This window comes from Fukomys damarensis, unplaced genomic scaffold (genome assembly GCF_012274545.1).
Source record: "Fukomys damarensis isolate Sample0158 unplaced genomic scaffold, DMR_v1.0_HiC HiC_scaffold_14, whole genome shotgun sequence".
NCBI lineage: Eukaryota > Metazoa > Chordata > Mammalia > Rodentia > Bathyergidae > Fukomys > Fukomys damarensis.
The window spans coordinates 80,420,398-80,440,489 of NW_022900926.1; the positions used below are offsets into that span (position 1 = coordinate 80,420,398).

Genomic DNA, 20,092 nt, shown 5'->3' on the forward strand with positions numbered 1-20,092 from the left:
GAGCTAAATCCCCGGACCTGTCCAATTTTGGAATAAGGGTGATTAGGTATCTTTCAGGGATCACTTTGGGAGTAATCTTTCCCTTTAAATTTCATTAAAAAGTTGAGGAAGTTAGAACTTCTCTGAAGTTTTTATAGAATTCTGCAGTGAATTCGTTGAAAACCATGCTTTTCTTAGCTGGTAGCTTATTTAATCCCGCTTCAATTTTATTGTTATTGATTATTTAGTGCTTTAAAATTTTCTTGCTTCAATTTTGATAATTTTATGTATTTATGAATCTATCCATCTCTTCTGAATTCTCCAGTTTACTGGTGCACATATTTGAAAGGTAGTTGTTAATAATGTTTTTTATTTAGGCAGTGTCTGTTGTTATCTCACTTTTATTTCTTTTTTATTGAATTTATTGGTACATTCTGGGTAAGACAGTACAGTCACATTCATCACTGGGATCTCGTACCTTTATACGACAGGTCTTGGTTCTCATTTTTCCCCTTGTCCCCGCCCTCCCTTCACCCTCACCTCCCCTCCCCACTTCACACACTTTAATTTCATTTTTGCATTTTCTCATATTTTTTCCCTTTCCCTTATTCCCCTTCCCCTACCCTTCTCACTGTCCCTACATCTTTAGTCCTTTTCTTCCTGTTTCACATTGCTAATTAACCTGTTAGTATCTTGAGTACTATTTTAGTTTTTCACACCAGAGAAACAATTCAGTATTTATACATGTGTGACTTACTTGTTTCACTTAAGAGTACACTTTTATTTCTAATTGCATTGATTGGGTCTTTTTTCTCCTCTTTTTGGTTTGATTGGCTGTGTCTATTTTGTTTATTCTTTTGAAGAATCAACTCTTCAATTTATTAACCCTTTGTATTTTTGCCTCAATTTCATGGATTTCTGCTCTTATCTTTATAATTCTCTTCCTTGTACTAGCTTTGATTTTGGATTTTTCTTGTATTTATAGGGCCTTGGGGTTCATCTTTGGGTTATTTGGCTCACTCTGTTTTTGTAATGCAGGTATTCATAGCTATAAACTTCTTACTTTCATTGTATCCCATAACTTCTGGTATGTTCTACTAACATCATTTAGTTCTAGAAATTGGCTTATTTCTTCCTTGATTATTTCTGTAGCCCCTGTTAAGAGTGTATTGTTTAGTCTCCATGCACTTGTGTAATTTCTGCATTTTCTTTTGTCATTGATTTCCAACTTCATCGTCTACTTTTTTTTACATTGATTGATGAGCATTTCTCCCTATATACTCTTTGTACATGGTGGCTCCAATGGTCAAAACATTTTCCCCTTGCTATAGCCCTCCTTTGCTGAGCTAAGACATAGCTTCAAGACAGTCCATGAATCATTTCAGAAAGTCTTACCCATTCTTGAGCACAACTGAGTTTAACTCATGTACTTTATATAGACAAAGATGTATTTAACAAACCTAAGTGTTCTTTAGATACTAGCCAAGACAAATACACACACGAGTTTGAGCCCAGCCTGGGCAACTTAGTAAACCTTCTTATGAAATAAGAAATAAAAGAGTTGGGGTTGTAGCTCAGTGAGAAGGCCCTGAGTTCAATCCCCAGTACTGGAAAAAAAAAAAAAAACAGCTGCAAATGATTAGTACCAGTGTGTGCTGAATAGATATCAGCTATGGTAAAACCATGAATTACAATAAGGTGGGCTAAGACATGAATATTTTTATGATGATTCTCATATTGTTCTGTAATTTTCCCTTTACCTTTATCTTCTGTTAATCTGTGTGAGCTCACTACAAAGAGGGAGCAATCATACTTATGCTGGAATCCAATGTTACATGAAATCTTGGTGCAAAGAAGGTTCCAATCAATATTTTAATTAAGTTTAAAGAAATATATATTGGAGGAACTCATTAAATAAATCATTTTTAATTTATTTCACAGATTTTAACACTGATCCATGAATAATGAATTCATTTCACTCATGCTGTTGAAACATGCCTGCTGAAATTTTAAACAAATCCTGGAAAAAAAGAATTTACTTATCAACCCCCAGCATTGTTGATATAGTCAATCTTCTTTCCATTGGGATCATCTGTCTAACAGGGCTGGTTGGCAATATCCTCATCATATTTACGATCATAAGGTAAGGGCTTCTTTTTCTTTTCTGTCATAGTTTAGGGAACATGTTCTAAATTCTCTAAATAAGTCAAACTAAACCGTTCCCCTACAGGATTTTGCTTCATGAAATCAGGCTTCAGAAACATTTGCTTAAAATAATTTTTAAAATTCTAAAGATAGTTTTGTTATGCACTGAGTATCATCTGAGTTGCAGATCTCAAAATGGTAAGACCTAGGCTAATGATTGCTGCTGAGTCAGTGAGGTTTTAGAGCAGCAATCCTCAATCTCAGTCACATATTAAAATTACCCGTGGAGCTTTTTAAAAATTCCCTCCATTTCCAGCCAATTCTTGCTACTGTCATAACCTAGTTAGTGACCAGTTGGCAAGGAGACCTGGGAACAAATTTCTCTGGAAAGATGGGAACTAGGCTGAAGAACAAGCAGATAAATGACCAGCACAGCAGCCAGTGTATGCATAATGCTATGGTTTGTGAGTTTTATTTAATCCACAGCATATGTTGTCATTCTGACTGCAAAGGGTAAATTTGATATTAATAGAAATTTTTAAATATCAAAAAATATTAAAAAGGGTAAAAATTAGTTATATACTGAATAATGACTACTATTCACTTGACACATTATCCCTTCATAATTTTTAAATAAATGTTAAATAAATTTGGAGTTATACTAAATACATGGACAATATCCTTTTTTAAAAGTAAGCACTTTTTCATTTAACTAAATATTTCTTAAAACTATAACTTTTCACCACTGTATATTTGTATATGTGTAATACCATAATTTTTAAAGCCATTCCTCAAATTAGTGAACTATGTTAACCATATAAAAAAAGTTACCACAAATCTATTTTTTAACTTAAATATTTGGTTCCTAAGAGAAATTTAAGAGTCAAACAACAGGAAATCTGAAAATAAATTAAGCCTAAAAATTAGGTACATAGCACAGTTAGAAAGTTACATAGTTTGACATTTTATAAATTTTATTCATTTTAAAATCGCTATGCTGTTACTTTCAATAAGGAAATCAATAATAAATATGTGTTATTTACATCACTTCAAATTTCTCTTTACAAGATACAAAATACTGTCTAGAAATACTATGATTTAATTCCTTTTAATTGCTAGTGAATGATCTGCACTGTGCTCAACAATGGAACTACTATAATTCATTATTACTAAATGATGTGTAGCTGTCTACAGAGAAGCAAAGGGCATGGGTCTAACTGCTACACTGGGGACCTAACCAATGCTTTGCAATTCAAATACAAATAACCCAATTCAAATACAAACAACATCTATGTGGAGGCTAGGATTTATGACTTGTAGGTGTGTGCATCTCTTTTTACCTGATCCCTAGTGTCTGTTCTCTTTCCTATTCCATTTTCATCTCCTTCTCTCAATAGTCTGGAGAGTAAAACTGATAAGGGACCAAGGACAGTCACTTGGCTGCTCTTCTGGTAACATGATCTTTTCCTCAAATCTCTTTTTCCTTTGAATGTTCTCATGTAAGCCACTGACCTCTCAGAACAAAGGAACCAACCTGTTTTGTCAGTGCCAACAGCAATGACTAGAAAGTGGTCTCTGAGTAATGACTCCACAGCAGTCACACTTCCCCAACTTAGAATATGTTACCAAGATCTGGGCAGAATATTATCTCTCCCACCCTGATACTTCACATGATGACAGTTTAGAAATGAGGTTCATCACAGTCCTGGACTTCAACTTATATTGCAAGCTACAGTGATTAAAAACTACATGGTTTTAATCAACTGCATGGTTTTAAACTATGGGCACAAAAACAAACGTGGTTTATGGAAACAGAATTGAGGATGAAGAAACAACTCTAGGCATATTCAGCTGTCTGATCTTTGACAAAGGGGCCAGAAGCATACACTGGAGGAAAGACAGCCTATTTAACAATGGGACTGGGAAAACTGGATATCCATAGATTGAAAACTGAATCTAGACCTCTGTCTCTCACTGTGTACTAAGCTGAAATTATGGTGAATTAAATATCTAATATATTATTAAAATACAAACACTTAATGTGCTGGAAGATAAAATAGATAAAACTATTGAAGACATAGGCAGAGGCAAGAACTTCCTGAACAGAACCCGAATTGCACACACACACATTAGGCATATTCAGCTGTCTGATCTTTGACAAAGGGGCCAGAAGCATACACTGGAGGAAAGACAGCCTATTTAACAATGGGACTGGGAAAACTGGATATCCATAGATTGAAAACTGAATCTAGACCTCTGTCTCTCACTGTGTACTAAGCTGAAATTATGGTGAATTAAATATCTAATATATTATTAAAATACAAACACTTAATGTGCTGGAAGATAAAATAGATAAAACTATTGAAGACATAGGCAGAGGCAAGAACTTCCTGAACAGAACCCAAATTGCACACACACACACACACACACACACACAAAATTTGAAGAATCAACAAATGGGATGATGTCAAATTCAAAAGCTTTTGCACAGCAAGAGAATCAACCAACAAAATGAGAAAAAAGTTTGCCAGCTATTCCTCAGAGGACTAATGTCTAGAATAAAAATAATGAACTCAAAAAATAGATTCCCCTTCAAGTAAAAGACCTAATTTTTAAAAAATGGACAACTGAAATGAACAGACATTTCTCAAAAGAAATACAAATGGCCAATGAATACATGAAAAAATATTAAATAGTTCTGGCCATTTCAGAAATACAAATTAAAACAACACTGACATTTCATCTTACTCCAGAAAGAATACTAATCATCAAAAAATCAAACAATAATAATTGCCAGTGAGCCTACAAGGAAAAAGGAACACTTCCACATTGTTGGTGAGAATATAAACTAGTAAAACTACTGGAAATCAGTACGGGGATTCTTCAAAAATCTAAAACCATAAATTCCATTTGACCCAGCTATTCCCCTTCCCAGCATCTTCCCCAAAATGTTCACGATATAATATTATAGTGATAAAAACATACCCATGTTTATAGCAGCACAATTCATGATCGCTAAATCTTGAAAGCAGCCTATATGTCCATCAACAGATGAATGGATAAAGACAATGTGGTATTTATACTCAATGGAGTGCTGCTGTACCATAAATAAGGATAAACAATGCATTCATAGGTAAATGGATGCATCACAATGCCACAATATTAAGGGAAATAAATCAGGCAGGCACAGAAGCTTAAGCATCACCTGGTTTCTCTCATTGAGAAACCCAAATGTAAACAAATCTAAGAGCAAAATAAAAGATTGATAATAGGAAATAGGGGGATACATCTTTTGTAAAAGGGAAGGGAACCAAGAGAGGGAAGTGGGATGGAGTAAGAGAATGAAAAAGGAATTAAGATGTGTTACATACATATACCAATTTCCACAAGGAATATAATGTCTTTCAAACATGTATTAATAAAAAATAAAAAATGAAAAAAAAAAGAAATGGGGGCCAGGGATTTAGCTCAGTGGTTTTGCCAGCTGCTTTGCAAGCACAAGGTCCTGAGTTCAATCCCGGTACCAAAAAAAAAGAAAAAAAGAAAAAGAAGAAATGGGGTTCACAAGCCATAGAGTTTGTCACCAATGAAATAAAGGCAAGCACCAGCTTCTAAACAGCAGAGCAATAGCTCTCTTTCAACAGCAAATGTGAAATGATCTTAGGGCTAATTTTTGTGTGTTCCTTAAATTTTTATTTGTCCTCAATTCAGACATCACATCTGCCAAGAAACCTGTCTGTATAGTCATCCTCATGGGGAGAGACAAGAGACTACTTCTTTGTACACTTTACACTTGTCTAGCTTTGTCTTACCCAAGAATAATGTAATCATTTATATACCTGTATACACTATGAGCTCTTTGATGATAGAGTTTATGCATTATTTAGCTTTGCAGCCCAGAGCACAATGTAATGCTTGAAATATAACTGGTGTTCAATGAAATGTTTGTTGAATTAATGAACATCTCCAATATAGAGATGAGAATTCTTCACTATTGAATGTCCACCCTTTGAAGAACTGAATTTTAAATTTTAATTTCTGGTCTCAGAAAACTCGTTCATTATCAGGTAAGAATGCTACACCTAGATAGCATTGTGTTTACTCCTCCCTCCCTCTGTAGGAGACATGAGATCAACTTCAGCACCATCCATCTACCAATTCACTCATTTCAGATTCCTCTTTGTTGTCTAGATTTTCAGTTCTTCACTAATAGTGTTTGCTGTTGAGTTAGATTTTACTGGAATTTTCCTAAGTAATGATTGAAATTCGAACAATGGCCTTAGCTCTGGTGTGGAAAATAGACATTATACAATGGAAAGCATTTATTTTCACTGTTCAGCTGTTGTAGGTGCTAGGAAGGAGTGAAGACAATGCTAGGAAGGAGGAAGGAGTGAAGACAAAACTTTTTGCTTCAGTGTACTTAAATATGGTATAATATGTTTTCTGCTGCATAGAAAAATTACCGTGAGACTCTGTGGCTTCAACAAACAAGTATCAACTCATAGTTTTCAAGCGTCAAGAATCTTGTCGGGCATAGTGATACACACCTGCAATCCCAGCACTTGGGAGGCTGAGACAGCAGGATCGCTGTGAGTTTGAAAACTTTTTGCTTCAGTGTACTTAAATATGGTATAATATGTTTTCTGCTGCATAGAAAAATTACCGTGAGACTCTGTGGCTTCAACAAACAAGTATCAACTCATAGTTTTCAAGCGTCAAGAATCTTGTCGGGCATAGTGATACACACCTGCAATCCCAGCACTTGGGAGGCTGAGACAGCAGGATCGCTGTGAGTTTGAGACCAGCCTGGGCTGCATAGTGAGTTCCAGGCAGTGTCAAGTACATAGTGAGACCCAGTCTCAAAACAAAAAACAAACAAAAAAAGAGAAATCCAAGAACAACTTGGCTGGTTTGTTCTGGCTCAGGGAATCTCAAAAAAGACTCTCAAGCTTCCCTCCAGCAGTCATCTCAAGGCTGATCTGACAGAGAAGATCTAATCCCAAAGCAACTCGCACACCCTGAAAGTAGGTGTTAGTCGGTTTTTAGCAGGGGCCTGCCATTCCTCTGTGTGTGGGTATCACCATGGGGTTGCTTTAATATCCTCAAACAAGACAGCTGCCCTCACATGAGACAGTGACCCAAGAGAGCAAAAGGGAAAGCCCTCTGTGCTTCCAAGGCTCCATTGCAAATGTCACACCTGCCACTTCCACCACACTTACTCTCATCATTAGAAACAATTAAGTAGGTTCAGGACTCAGTGCAAATTAGAGCCTTCATATCGAAAGGAATATCAAAACATTTCTGGAGATACTTGTAAATCATTACACTGAGTTATCAGAAAAATAATTCAAAATGTATAAGTATATATAAAGTTCACTGTGCATCTGAATCTGTTTTTCCCTTAATTTTTTATAATTCATTAAGTCAATTAAAAATTTTGCAACAGGTGGCATATGCTGAAGAAAGTGCACACTTTCTATCATAATTTTCAGTCTGCTTTACTTTATTTCAGGTCCAGGAAAAAAAATCCTTAACATTTATATCTGCAACCTGGCTATGGTTGATTTGATCCACATCATTGGAATACCTTTTCTCATTCTCCAACAGGCCTGAGGGGGAGCGTGGCTGTTTGGGAGGCCTCTGTGCCCCATTGTTGTGTCCCTGGACAGCTGCAACAAGTTTGCCTGCAGTTCTGTTATTGCTGTAATGTGTGGACAGATAAGTGAAGAAAGAGATTTTTTTTTTTCCTCATTGAGTTTATTGGTACATTGGGATCTTTTACCTTTACTTGACAGGTCTTGGTTCTCATTTTTTCCCCTTGGCCCTGCCTCCCTTCACCCCTTCTCCCTCCCCCTTTACAAACACTTCATTTCCATTTCTTCATTTTATCATATTTTTCTTTTCCCTTATTATCTTTCCCCCACCCCTCCCACCTTCCCTACACCTTTAGCCCCCTTCTTCCTATTTCACACTGTCCATTAAAAAAGAGACTTTGAAGTACCTTAAGACAATTCAGAGGCACCAATTTAAGCAACATTGGTGCTTTACAACTGCAAAGCTCTTCTTCCTTTGTTTTACTGTAGAATTAATTAGTAGAGAATTATTTTCAAAATTCACATGGTTCTATTTTGTTTTGTTTTTTAATTCTTTTGGGGTTTTTTTGTTTGCTTGTTTGAGACTTTGTAGCCCAAGATGACCTTAAACTCAAGTTCTCCTGCCTTAGTCTACCAAGAGCTCAGATTACAGGCTTGTGCTACCATGCCTAGCTCACCAGGGTCTATTTTTAATGGAAAATGTAAAACACTAAAATCATACAGCTATGAAGCAATTTCCCAAAACCAGGAAGATCACCACATGGTTAGGTTTGATTAATATATCACTGCCATTTTACATCATTAAAAATGTATTCCCATGTCCTGGAATGTGCAATAGTCCTTTTCATTGACCATTTAAACTAGTTGTTTAAAGAGATAATTGAAGTAGTAAACACTTATGAAGTCAGTGAGTAGGGGAGCCCAGTTCAGACCCAGGTGTTGATTTCAAACATAATAACCTGCCATCATCTGCAACTATTCCCCCTACCTAAGAAGCAAACAAGCTATGATTACCCTGCATTTCCAGATGTCATGATCCCCACCCATTCCTGCAACTCTACCTAAATGAAAGCATAAAGGCAATGATAATACATACAACAGTGACATGCTGTCTCCAAGAACAACTGATTTTAAATCTCCACCTATCCTTTTCTTCCCACCCCAATCCAGTACACTTGGTTCCCCTTTCTCTGATCTGTTTTTTCTTTTATTTTCCTCTTGTTTTAATTATCTCACAGTTTTCTTTGTGCTCTTATTTATATAGATTTTGTTCACTGCCTAGCTTTTCTTGTCCTTCAAGAGGAGATTTCACAAAAGTAACGTCTGTCCACCGATACATCCCAAATCTCTATGTTACAGTACCTAGCAAATGGATGTACAAAAATATTGATAAATGAATATGAATTAATTAATGTCAATGTTAAAGGCATACTGAATTTATCTGGGTCTACCTAGGCCTTCTTAAGCTCTGCTTCTTCCACCCTCCCAAGTGGGCCTTGGAGTAGGGAAGTGGTGAATTAAACAGAAGAATGGCATAGTGAATATAGATAATTCACTTTGACAAAATGAGGCATGATGATAACACTTTACACATTTTTATATCCTGTTGCTTTCCTGTAAAGGAATTCTCACAATTCAGTGTGATTCTCAATTTATAATCAAAGTGCTATGCAGTTGTGGTTCACTCAGTGAATGCCAGCCAGTGCTGATGGTGACTTGAAAAAAGCCCACAGCTTCCCAGTGTCCCTGCACCAGGAAGAAGGCCCTACATGGGCAAAGCTGGCTGTGGAGAAGCACCTAAGTCCAAGCCTTTCTGTGGTAGACCCACTCTTGGGTATGGTAAAAATTTCTCATGTTTTACAGTTTAGAAACCGAATATTGGCTTTAAAAACACTATTTGTCCTCCAATAAATTTTTTACTGCAAGTAAAGTGAATAGAAACTTTCTGGCTTGAAATAGACCAACTTAATACAATTCCTAACGTTTACAAATCCACAAGTATGGTTTTCATGTGTGTGTCTGTGTTACACAGCTGCTTTCTTTTAATCTGGATAGATACAAACACTAATATTTTACTTCACAGTTAAGACATTTAGGCCCTTTCCTTATGCTGGCCCTCACGCTAGAGAATCAGGTGGCAGGAGACAAATGTTCCACGGCTTTTCTAACTTCTACGAAATTTATAAAAGTTTAACCAAATCTACAATTGTGTAAAAAGAAATGGAGACTTCTTTGTAAGGCTATAACCAATTGTCATGGCATTGATATGTTTTATGTTTATATATGTAAAGTCACTTCAATTGTTAATTTAATAGATCATGCATTTCAAGTACTTCTGATTATTCTTTGTTACTTCTTTATTAGTAATAACAAGTATATAGAATATTGAATAGTGGGGTTCTCCATCCGCAGCAACACAAAAAACAAAAACGTAAGCAATCAAAATATGAAATACTTGTCACCAGATAAAAGCTACTAAATTTTCTTTAGGATCAATGTTTGTAAATAATCTTTAGAACAATGCATAAGAGCCAGAATTTCCCATTCATTCATTTATTCATTCAAAAAGCAATGTTTGAGCATAGACCATAGGCCAGAGTCTTTCAGATGCATGGGATTCTGTGGCCTTAAATTCATTGTCAAGGCTCCTCATAGGGCTTCCATTCCAATAGTGTAGACAGGCATTAAGTGAAGAGTCACATGAGTGAATGTTTATTTCCATAGTTATATATATTAGGAAGGAAAAATACAGCTCTCCTATAATCTGCATTGACCATCATGGACCCTTGATGGGTAGACAGAAAAGGCTTCTTGCAGGGGAGAGATGGGGAGAGAGACAAGTAGGCACTCAAAAGGAAAGCAGAAGGACATGAAGAAAGATCTTATCAAGCAGGTAGAATAGCACATGCCTGGCCCTGAAAGAGGGAAAAACTTGAACAAAGTTGTTATACTTTGGATCTGCAATGTATCCTCCCTCAAAGGCCCCAAAGGCTTGGTCCCCAGCTTGACACTATTGGAGGGTAGTGAAATCTTTAAGGGGTGGGGCCTAGTGAGACATCTTTAGGTCATCTTTAGGCATGTGACCGAGCTGGTTGTAGGATTCTAGATATTTCCCCTGTCTCTCCCACCTCTGGACCATGAGGTGAGCAGTTTTCCTCTCCTATTGCTCCCTACCTTGATGTGTTGCCTTGCCACAGGTCCAAAGCTACTACTAATCTTGGACTAGAAACTCTGAGCCAAAATAAGCCTTTTCTTTCTTAAGTTTATTATCTCAGGTATTAGTTATAATAACAAGAACTGACTAAAACGGAATGCAAGACAGACTGTGGCATAAGTTCCAGCCAAAGTGGTGGGCAGGGCCAGGTAGAGAAAGAACTTGTGAGTCATGGTGAAGAATGGAATTGAATCTGAATTGTAACTGAAAGGCATAGAAAGGCATTAAAAGATTTTCACCCAGAGAGGGATTCTATCAGAGCACTGATTGGTCCCACGACTTCATCATTTTTTAATTCTACTCAGAATGATGACTGGGCTGCACTGCAATTACTGTCTCTGCCCCTGCCCCAGAAAGAAGGAAGACATGTTGGCATGTCAGAAGCTCTCTTAACTGATCGCAAAATGTCCTGTCTTGTGTGCAAAATTGAAACAGCAAAAGGATTGGGAATCTTTCATTTTTGTGAGTCTTCATTAACTAGCTGTACAAGAAGCTGGAAAAAAACTGTGAGTGACAAAATCATTTTTAAATTTGTCTCATTTCTACTAATATTGCTTTCAACCACCCCACCCTCCAGCAAAGCTGCTTTCTTAAGCAGCCTTCCTTCTGCTCACTGCTCTCCTTTCATCAGTTAGTTTCAGTTAGCTCTGCGATTTTCTTTTTTGATTTGCTGCAGGATTACATATCTTTGATATGTCAGGATATCAAGTGTGATGAATGATCATGCTTTTCTGGATCTAAAGTTGAAGAAAAGAAAAACACTTCCCCACTCTTCCACATATAGTTAGCCTGTTTTCTCTCTCTGGACCCCTGCCCAAATTCCCTGAGGAATTTACATCAGTCAAACTAGTCATGCTTATTCATCCTTACTGTGATTTCTGTGAACCAAACTTCCAAGAGCCTGGGGATTCTATTATAAATGTCTATAGGGTGTGCCTACACCTCATCCTGCTGAGGGAGTCTTCTCTATCATCCTCCACATTTTCCTCCTTCCTGCCTTTACATCAGTAAACCTTGCTAGAAAGAGAATCATTTCCTCCTAGCAGAAATTCTGGCTCAGAGACAAAGTTTTCCAGAGCCTCCTTTAAAAGAGAAGCACTTTTCTGAAGAAAATTTTACCATTATCAGTGTGTTCATGTTAGAAGTGACAGCTATTTCGGTGAGTGGTTTATTCAGACTTGCAGGGTCAAGAGTTGTTTTCTCTACAGTATCAGCAAGCTCTTAAAAATATAACTTTCTTGTACAATGATAGAGGTGTGCTTCAGGAAGGATAATAATACTAATAATTTACTCTTGTCATGAACCTTTCATTCTTGGAGCTCAATGTTTTTATTGATTGTTCCCAAACCCTTCTTAACTGGTTTTCCAGGTACTTGGCCCTCATCCAACCATTTTATCTGACGAGTTGGAGAACGAGGTACAGCACCATGTGCATCAATTTGGGCCTTTGGGTAGCTTCTCTTATTCTGGCATTGCCTGTCTGGGTCTACTCAAAGGTCATCAGATTTAAAGATGGTGTTGAGAGTTGTGCTTTTGATTTAACATCCCGTGGCGATGTACTCTGGTAAGTTGTTAAAACTTAAGAAAAATCGAGTTGAATTAAGTTGTGAAGTACTTCATCCTTCTTGTCAACACATGAGCAGCCTTGAAGAGTGTCCTTGTGGATCCTCTTCTCATCAGTCTTCCCACTTAGTTTCTCCTTTATGCAATCCAGTTGACAGTTTGATTTGAAGAAGAAAAAGATCCTGAATTTAATCATAACCTCAGTGGAGAACAAATAAATTTAAATATGAATTTAAAGATCCATGACAGCCAGAAATGACAAAAATGCAGTAATCAAAGGAAGGGGAATTTCCAAAATGGCTAAGAATTACCCAAAGGTAAATGTGTCAATATCCGATTGTAGTTTGCTTCAGTTGCAGTCTCCAATCTCCATAAAGATATATTTGAGTTCCAGTTTACTGTACTTCAGAAAGTGACTTTATTTGGAAATAGGGTCCTGGCAGGTGTAATAAAGTTAGGGTGAGGAAGGCTCTAAATCCAGCGACTGGTGTCTTTATGAAGAGAGGGAAATTTGAAGAGACTCAGAGATGCACAGAGAGAATGCATGTGTGAAGACAGAGGCAGAGGTTGCAATAATATGTTCACGAGCCAAACAAAACAGAAAGCATCAGAAGTTATGAAAGAGATATGGAGTAGTGTCTTCTTTGGGGCCTCCAAAAAGGAAAAACCATGACAACAACTTCATTTCAAACTTTTAGCTCCCAGAACTAAGGAATGAATTTCTGCTGTTTTAAGCCATCCAGTTTACGGTAATTTGTTTTGGAATCCCTAGGAAATTAGCACAGCAACCAGCACTGCCATTTCTACAATTTCATTTGAAAAGAAAATAACTGAGTAAAAAATTGTGTATTTGAAATCTGAACATAGCATCAGAATGTATGACTAAAATTTTGTATGCTTCTCCTAAGAGCCAGGTGCTTTTTATATGAATCTCAAGTCAGTCTGCAGATTCCTTTTCCATTCCATCACTTGTCAAGTAGAGGAGTCATTTCTGCATTATGTAGACACAGCCCAAGAGAGATGGAGGTAAGAACCACAATCCCATTTTTAGTAAACAAAAAACAATAACCCATATGAGCATATGTCTTGGCTTGGACTACTATACCAAAGTACCAGCTATAAACAACAGAAAGTAATTTCTCACTGTTCTGAATGTTAAAAGTCAGAAATCAGTATGCCAGCATACATGGTCAGTTTCTGGTGAGGGCTTCCTTCTGGATTTCAGACTGCCAGTCTCTCCTTGTATTCTGACATGGAAGAGGAAGGGAAAAAGAGCAGGCAGTAACTTGTAGTGTCTCTCCTTATAGGGACACTAATTCCACTCACTACTTCCCATGGACCTCCACCTTTGAACATTATCTCATTGAGATATAGGATTCTGAAATACACATTTGAGTGGAACTCACACATTCAGTCCATAAAACTGCACATAGACAGGACTGATTATGTGTGTACTGTTTCTCCCACCAGCACTGGCTGTACCCACAGAAATCATCAGCTAATTGAAAGGTGAAATGAGAACCACTAGGGCTGATTGGTTCCCATAAGCTCCAACCTATCTAACCAGAGAGCATGTTCACATAATGGGCCTCAACCTGCCTTTGACTTCATCTTGCGTTAAATCAGCAAACAAGCAAAGCAAAATAATAATAATAATAAACTTTCACTATTTGCACCAGCAGCTGCTTCAGGTTCTGTTTCTGCTATTTTTCACTAGTTATCATAAAGGATATGCTGAAGATGCAACCTCTGTCATTCCTCTATCAAGAAATCCTTACGGTGAACAAGACTGAACTTTGTGCCTACTCAGAGTCCTTCTGGTCCTGGGTGCTCGCTTGGCCATCCTGCCCACCCACCTAACCTGAGCCTGCCTCTACTGAGTAAAGGGCTCTGCCAGGAATGAAGACATTTGGCATCTCTACAGGGAGGCATTTGGAACACCACCTGTGAATTCTCTCTGGAGGAGCACCAAGGAAAGCTTGACTGATTACACAACAGGCCCTCTTCATGTGGACTGAGTTGCCATCTGGACCTGCAGTTATCAGCAAAGGCTCTGAAGTCCAACCATCAGCCTAGGCTGAAATGCCACCTCTTCCTCTTAAAAGTTGGGTAATTTGGGGCAAGCAGGTTAACCCCTCTGCACCCAGATTTTTGTTCTATCATACACTAAGGACATTGTACTTATGAGGTTGGGTTATAATATGCACTTATGAAATTCACTGGGTTATAATATTCACCATACTTAGATTATTCATCATCATATAAAAATACTGCCTGCTGTTACCTATTACTGTTAATAACACTAAAGATAATGATAATAATAAGTAGCCTCTGTTCTGAACTTACTACCGCTGGGCCTGGCTAAAGAAAAAAACAAGTCAGTGAATGATGAAATGTAGTGTTCTCTGTGAGAAGCCACCCAAAGAGTCTTAGCTTTTCCCTGAGGAATTTTACCAGAACCCTAAAATAAACTTAAAATCATGCCTTATAACCTGCAAAAGCCAATACCTATCAGTGAATGTAAGAATTAATATTCTCTCTCTCTCTCTCTCTCTCTCTCTCTCTCATTTTACAAGTAAACACTTTTAACAATAATGACTTTCTTTTTCCCTTTACTGTTTATTTTGGTGTACTATATTTTAACTTTATGCTGTACTTAGGAAATTTATCAACAGAATAAAGAAGCCAGGTGGTAAATGTTTGCCTTATTTTTCTTTATTTGTTAAAAGAACAGTTCAGATATAATAGGATAACTACAATGGAAGCTTAAACAATTACAAGAAACATACCATGCTAAGACAAGAGAGTATTAATATATGTCTAAAGAAAGCATGTTCTGAAAGTAAGGTGTTTTAAAGCATTTACTTGAGGATCTCTTAATAATAAATGCTGTTTTTAACAACAATGTAATAGTTTTATAAAATACAATTATAACTCAATTATCTAAAAAACAATTTTATATTTGTCATCAACAATGTTAACTGTGTTATTTATACATTTTGCAAAGTTGTATGTATTTGAAAACATCTGAAATGTCTGGGCAGCTTTTTAATTATGTTTTAACTTTTTTAATTAGAGGAAAAGGATGGTGTTAATATTTGAATCAATAAGGATCTCAGTATTAGATCAAGATTAATCAGGAGTAAATAAACCAAAACCTTACCTAATAATAAACTTGGGAAGGACTTTAAAGATACTTCTCTTTAAAACTGCATAAGTCTAAATTATATTCAACTTGAAATTGTATATACCAAGTTGTTCAAATGAATGTCAGTAATTTTATAATATGTCAGGTAAAAAATATTGTTAAAATGTCTTTTGAGTAGATTTTTGTGTAACTTTGAGAAAGATAAATTTGTGGGGTTTCTCTGCAACCAATATAACACTATGAAGTTTTTTTAAGTATATTTTTTTAACAATCTACACCAGTAATCAATATTTATGGCAAACCCTGGAACCAAAGTTCTATTGTCTCACAAATTTTTATGTAACTTCTTTAAATTATTTAGTTCTAAATTAACTACAAGGCTTATTCATCTGTTTCCATGATGTCGCAAAGAATATTTATTGTATAAACATGATATAACATGATAAAATTTGGGAATTTTAATATTTTCATATTTTAAATTACAGAAAGTAGCAAAGTTAGTACAGAGATTTTCCATATATCCCTCAGCTACCTTTCCACTGTTGACATTTTACATTACTATGGCCCATTTGTGAAAGCATTACTATAACTAAAGACCTTTCGTTGGACTTCACCAGTTTTCCTTATACTCATCCTTCTGTCACAAGATTTACTCCAGGGTAATAAAACGTATTATTTGATTGTCTCCCCAGTCTCCTCCAGTCTATGCCAGTTTCTCACGCTTTCCTTATAATTGATAGACTTAAGGAATATTAGCAGGTATCCTGTAGAACATTTCCCATCCTGGGTTTTTCTGATACTGTTATCAGGATTAGACTGTAACTGTCTGATTATACTATAATTATATGTCTTGAGGGAGGAGTCAACTCTCCTCATCAAAATATATCAAGGATCACAGGATCGCTACCTGATGTAAGGCTTGATCACTTGGTCTAAGTAATGTTGGCCAGGTTTCTCCACTGTGAAATTACTATGTTCTCCTTTCTCTACTTCATGTCTGGGAATTGTTTCACTAAGTATACCCCAACCTTAAGAGGAAAGGGAAAAGTGGAAATCAAGCTCTGTCTCCTGTAAGGGATATATTCATATACTGCAATGGTTTGCCACTACCCTCCTCATTTTATTCAAGCAAATATGTGTGTCACTATAGACTCATGTAGACCTATTTGAAACATTGAGTTTTAATTCAATATTTTTTATTTTGTTTCTCGAGACCATGCAGATTTGGAAACTTGTGGAAGTTTTTAACAACAATGAAAAAGAATCTTTTCATAATCTTCTGAAGTAGGAATATAAAAAATGGGTTTCATGTGTCAGTGCAAAGCCATTAACTGTCCACAATGTTCTAGAGGATAACTGCTCTGTGATGTTTATGGTTGTTTATGTTTTGTCTGTCCAAATGTCTCTTTTGCCATTGCAATCCCAGTACTTCAAAGCAGAGAGTGATGAGGTTAAAACTATGACACTAGTGCCGGAGGTTGTCTCGCCCCCTATGTGATACAGCTGGTGAATTTACAGATGGAGTGGCCCACACTGGGCTTCTATGTGGGCTTTTACCTCTCCTGTCTCAGTCTACACTGTGTTGAGTGGAAATTTCCAGAAACATCTGCCTCATGTACAAAATAGGGTGACCTAGAGGGAAATCAACAACATGGAAAATGTACTGCAATCAAACTTTTAGGAGCAGACAGGGATCGCCAAAATCCTAAACAGGCTTGTCTGTGGTAGTGACATTAAGAGGAAGCCAGTACTAGTATGTGCTTATACCATTCTGCTTGTATATTTGTGACTATTAACCACAAGGAATCACAGTGTAAACATTCAATTATATGAACTCAATTTTCAGCAAGATATAAATGTCGATCTGTCTAGGAGAGCAGGGCATGGGATAGATCTACTGTCTCTGTGGTTGTATATGTTATTTCACACGTTATAAACAAGTCACTTATAAAAATTTCCATTTATGACCACTGTCTGTCTCCAAACTCACCAGGGAATCTAGCCTCACCTTGCACGCTGTGGCTCTTTTTTAACAGTGCTCTCAAGATTCCTAGGAGGGGATCACCATATAGTGTGATCTAAAATCTGACCATTTATATCTACAGAAACATCAATTTCTCATGGATGAATCTAATACTTCAATACTTCAAACTCTGCCTTCTAGAATAATTGTTATCATCTATTGTACACATGTAGTGTCTAAGTGTACATGTAACAAACCCAGGAGGTATTATTACCTCTGCCTACTAATGCTCAGAGAGGTTAAGTGATTTGCCTAATGCCTCACAGCTACCTAAAAGCTGAATTTAATCTAAAGTTGTTTGTCTTTTCTGCTGCACCTCCTCAGCAGCATGTATTTATACTAAAGAGACACAATAGCCTGGGGTTTCTTTTGCTTTCTACTGCAAACCAGTAAGAACTAAAGTCTGAAAGAAGAGAGTTGTGAGTTAAAGCATTTTATTTTGAATTGAGCTTTGTTCTCCTATCTGCTAATTGTAGAAAACAGTATCTGCATGTTAATAATAGTTCTTCATTTCAAGACATTAAGCATCATTAAGAAACATTCCCTTTAGGTTGCAGTAAAAGTTTATTCAAGAGTACAGAAAGTAATTATCTCTGCAGTTCATGGATATTCATTATATCTGTTTTCCTCTTTTGCTTGTTTATGCCCTGTGATATAGTCAAGGAAAAAATATTTTAGGGCCTGTATTCTTGACAAATGTAAATATTATTGTGTTTGTGTATGAAATCTGTAAACACTCTTTGTTTAAACACAAAATTGTTCATTCCATGAACATATGAAGCTGATTTTTAATCAGCCCTTTTTAGAAAAAGAATCACAGAGAGCAGTTTTTTTAAATGACTTTACTCTCCATGTTTATATTTCAATTGTTTTTGAATCAGTGCAAATACATGAATTTTAACTCTAAGTAGGTGGCTCAAGGCACCATTTTGGAACAAGATAGTAGCTGAAGGTATTATCTGGATAAATGGTTGTCTAAGTCAAAGTGAAAACTACAAACTGAGACAGATCTATCCGAGGCACTTCGGTTCTGCAGCTGAGGTCTGTAGGCTGCCTACAGGATGGACATTCATTTATAATTTGACCAAAATCTGTGTCTTGAGTTCAATTTCAAGGGCCTTCATCTCCCTTCTCTGTGGTGCAACATCTGGACTCAGTAGACAGCCCTGACTCGGACAACACAACAGAGTTCGTCTGAAACAGATGTTATTGTTTGGTAGTTGGAGAGCAGCTCTTTACTGCCACGTCTTTTTGTAAATGTAAAATACTATGATTTTAAAGATTTAAATGATTTTAATCCAACAGACATTTTTCTAACAGCATTGCCAATAGTTCTCAAAAAACTCCAATATGTAAATTTGTCCATGAATCATTTTAATTTTTATATTTAAAATTTTATATTTTTAATATATTGTTTTTATATTTTATATACCTTTTATATTTTTTAAAAAATCTGTAATCTAAATGTAAATATGTAATCTAAACAGAAAATTTTAAAAAATGGCTATTAAATTCATTTTTGTGCCTTTATGTAGCTTTTCTAAGGATAAGCATCTTTATATACAAATTTATAGAGGCAGGTGCAGATTCTATATTTTGTATTTCATGCATCATGTATACATTTTTAAGTGAAATTAATAATGTTCAGTTCTATATACCCAATTAATACTTGAGTACTCATCAGTATGTAAAATCATAATTATATCCTTTGTGTATTCAATATTAGCAACCTAACAAATTTTTTTCATAAATTAATATAAATCAATAAGTAAAATTTCCTTTCATATTAAATTATCCCTGGCTTGCATATTCTACTTATATATACAACATATATACTATATATGTTATATGTTATATACATTATATGTTCATGTATAAAGGGTTTAATATAAATAGCTTCTCTTAAATACTAAAGATTTCAGAATTAGTATAATATATCCAAATATGGCCAGTAGTTTGAAGGCACTTATTATCCTTCCATGTTCCTATAATCTAAGCCCCATATTATTTTTTAAGTTCAAGAAATTACTGCTTTTCATGGGAAGTACCAGCACAGGGTCATGAAGCTTTGATTTCTGAAAGAGACTTTATTCGTGAGATCCAAAAAATACCATTAAAGCTTAAATTTGTAAAGATCTTACTAGAGTAAAAGATGTATTACCACTAATACCCCTCAAGATAGTCCCCTCTGCTTCAAATACACTTATTCATTATTCTTGTCAGTTTCTGAAGCAGTTCTGAAGTTCTCTTTCATGAGTGTCTTATCGTGCTACTGTTCCTCCCTGATGACCTGTTGGACCTAGAGCCATTGATCTGAGCTATATCCCCAGCCCTTTTTATTTATTTATTTATTTTTTTTTTGAGAAGGAATCTCACAAAGTCACTATGTTACCCAGGGTGGGCTCTCACCTGTAACTCTCCTTCCT

General features: G+C 36.1%; 1 protein-coding gene across 1 annotated transcript; it reads left to right on the plus strand.

Annotated features, from left to right (window-relative positions):
* Positions 1 to 1,943: 1,943 nt before the first annotated feature.
* Mchr2 (melanin concentrating hormone receptor 2) lies at positions 1,944 to 17,324 on the plus strand. The gene is given in 8 exon segments (XM_019209464.2): positions 1,944 to 2,122; positions 5,309 to 5,316; positions 7,643 to 7,837; positions 12,295 to 12,500; positions 15,072 to 15,187; positions 17,058 to 17,099; positions 17,101 to 17,214; positions 17,216 to 17,324. Coding segments are annotated over 8 exon segments (969 nt in total).
* The last annotated feature ends 2,768 nt before the right edge of the window (positions 17,325 to 20,092 follow it).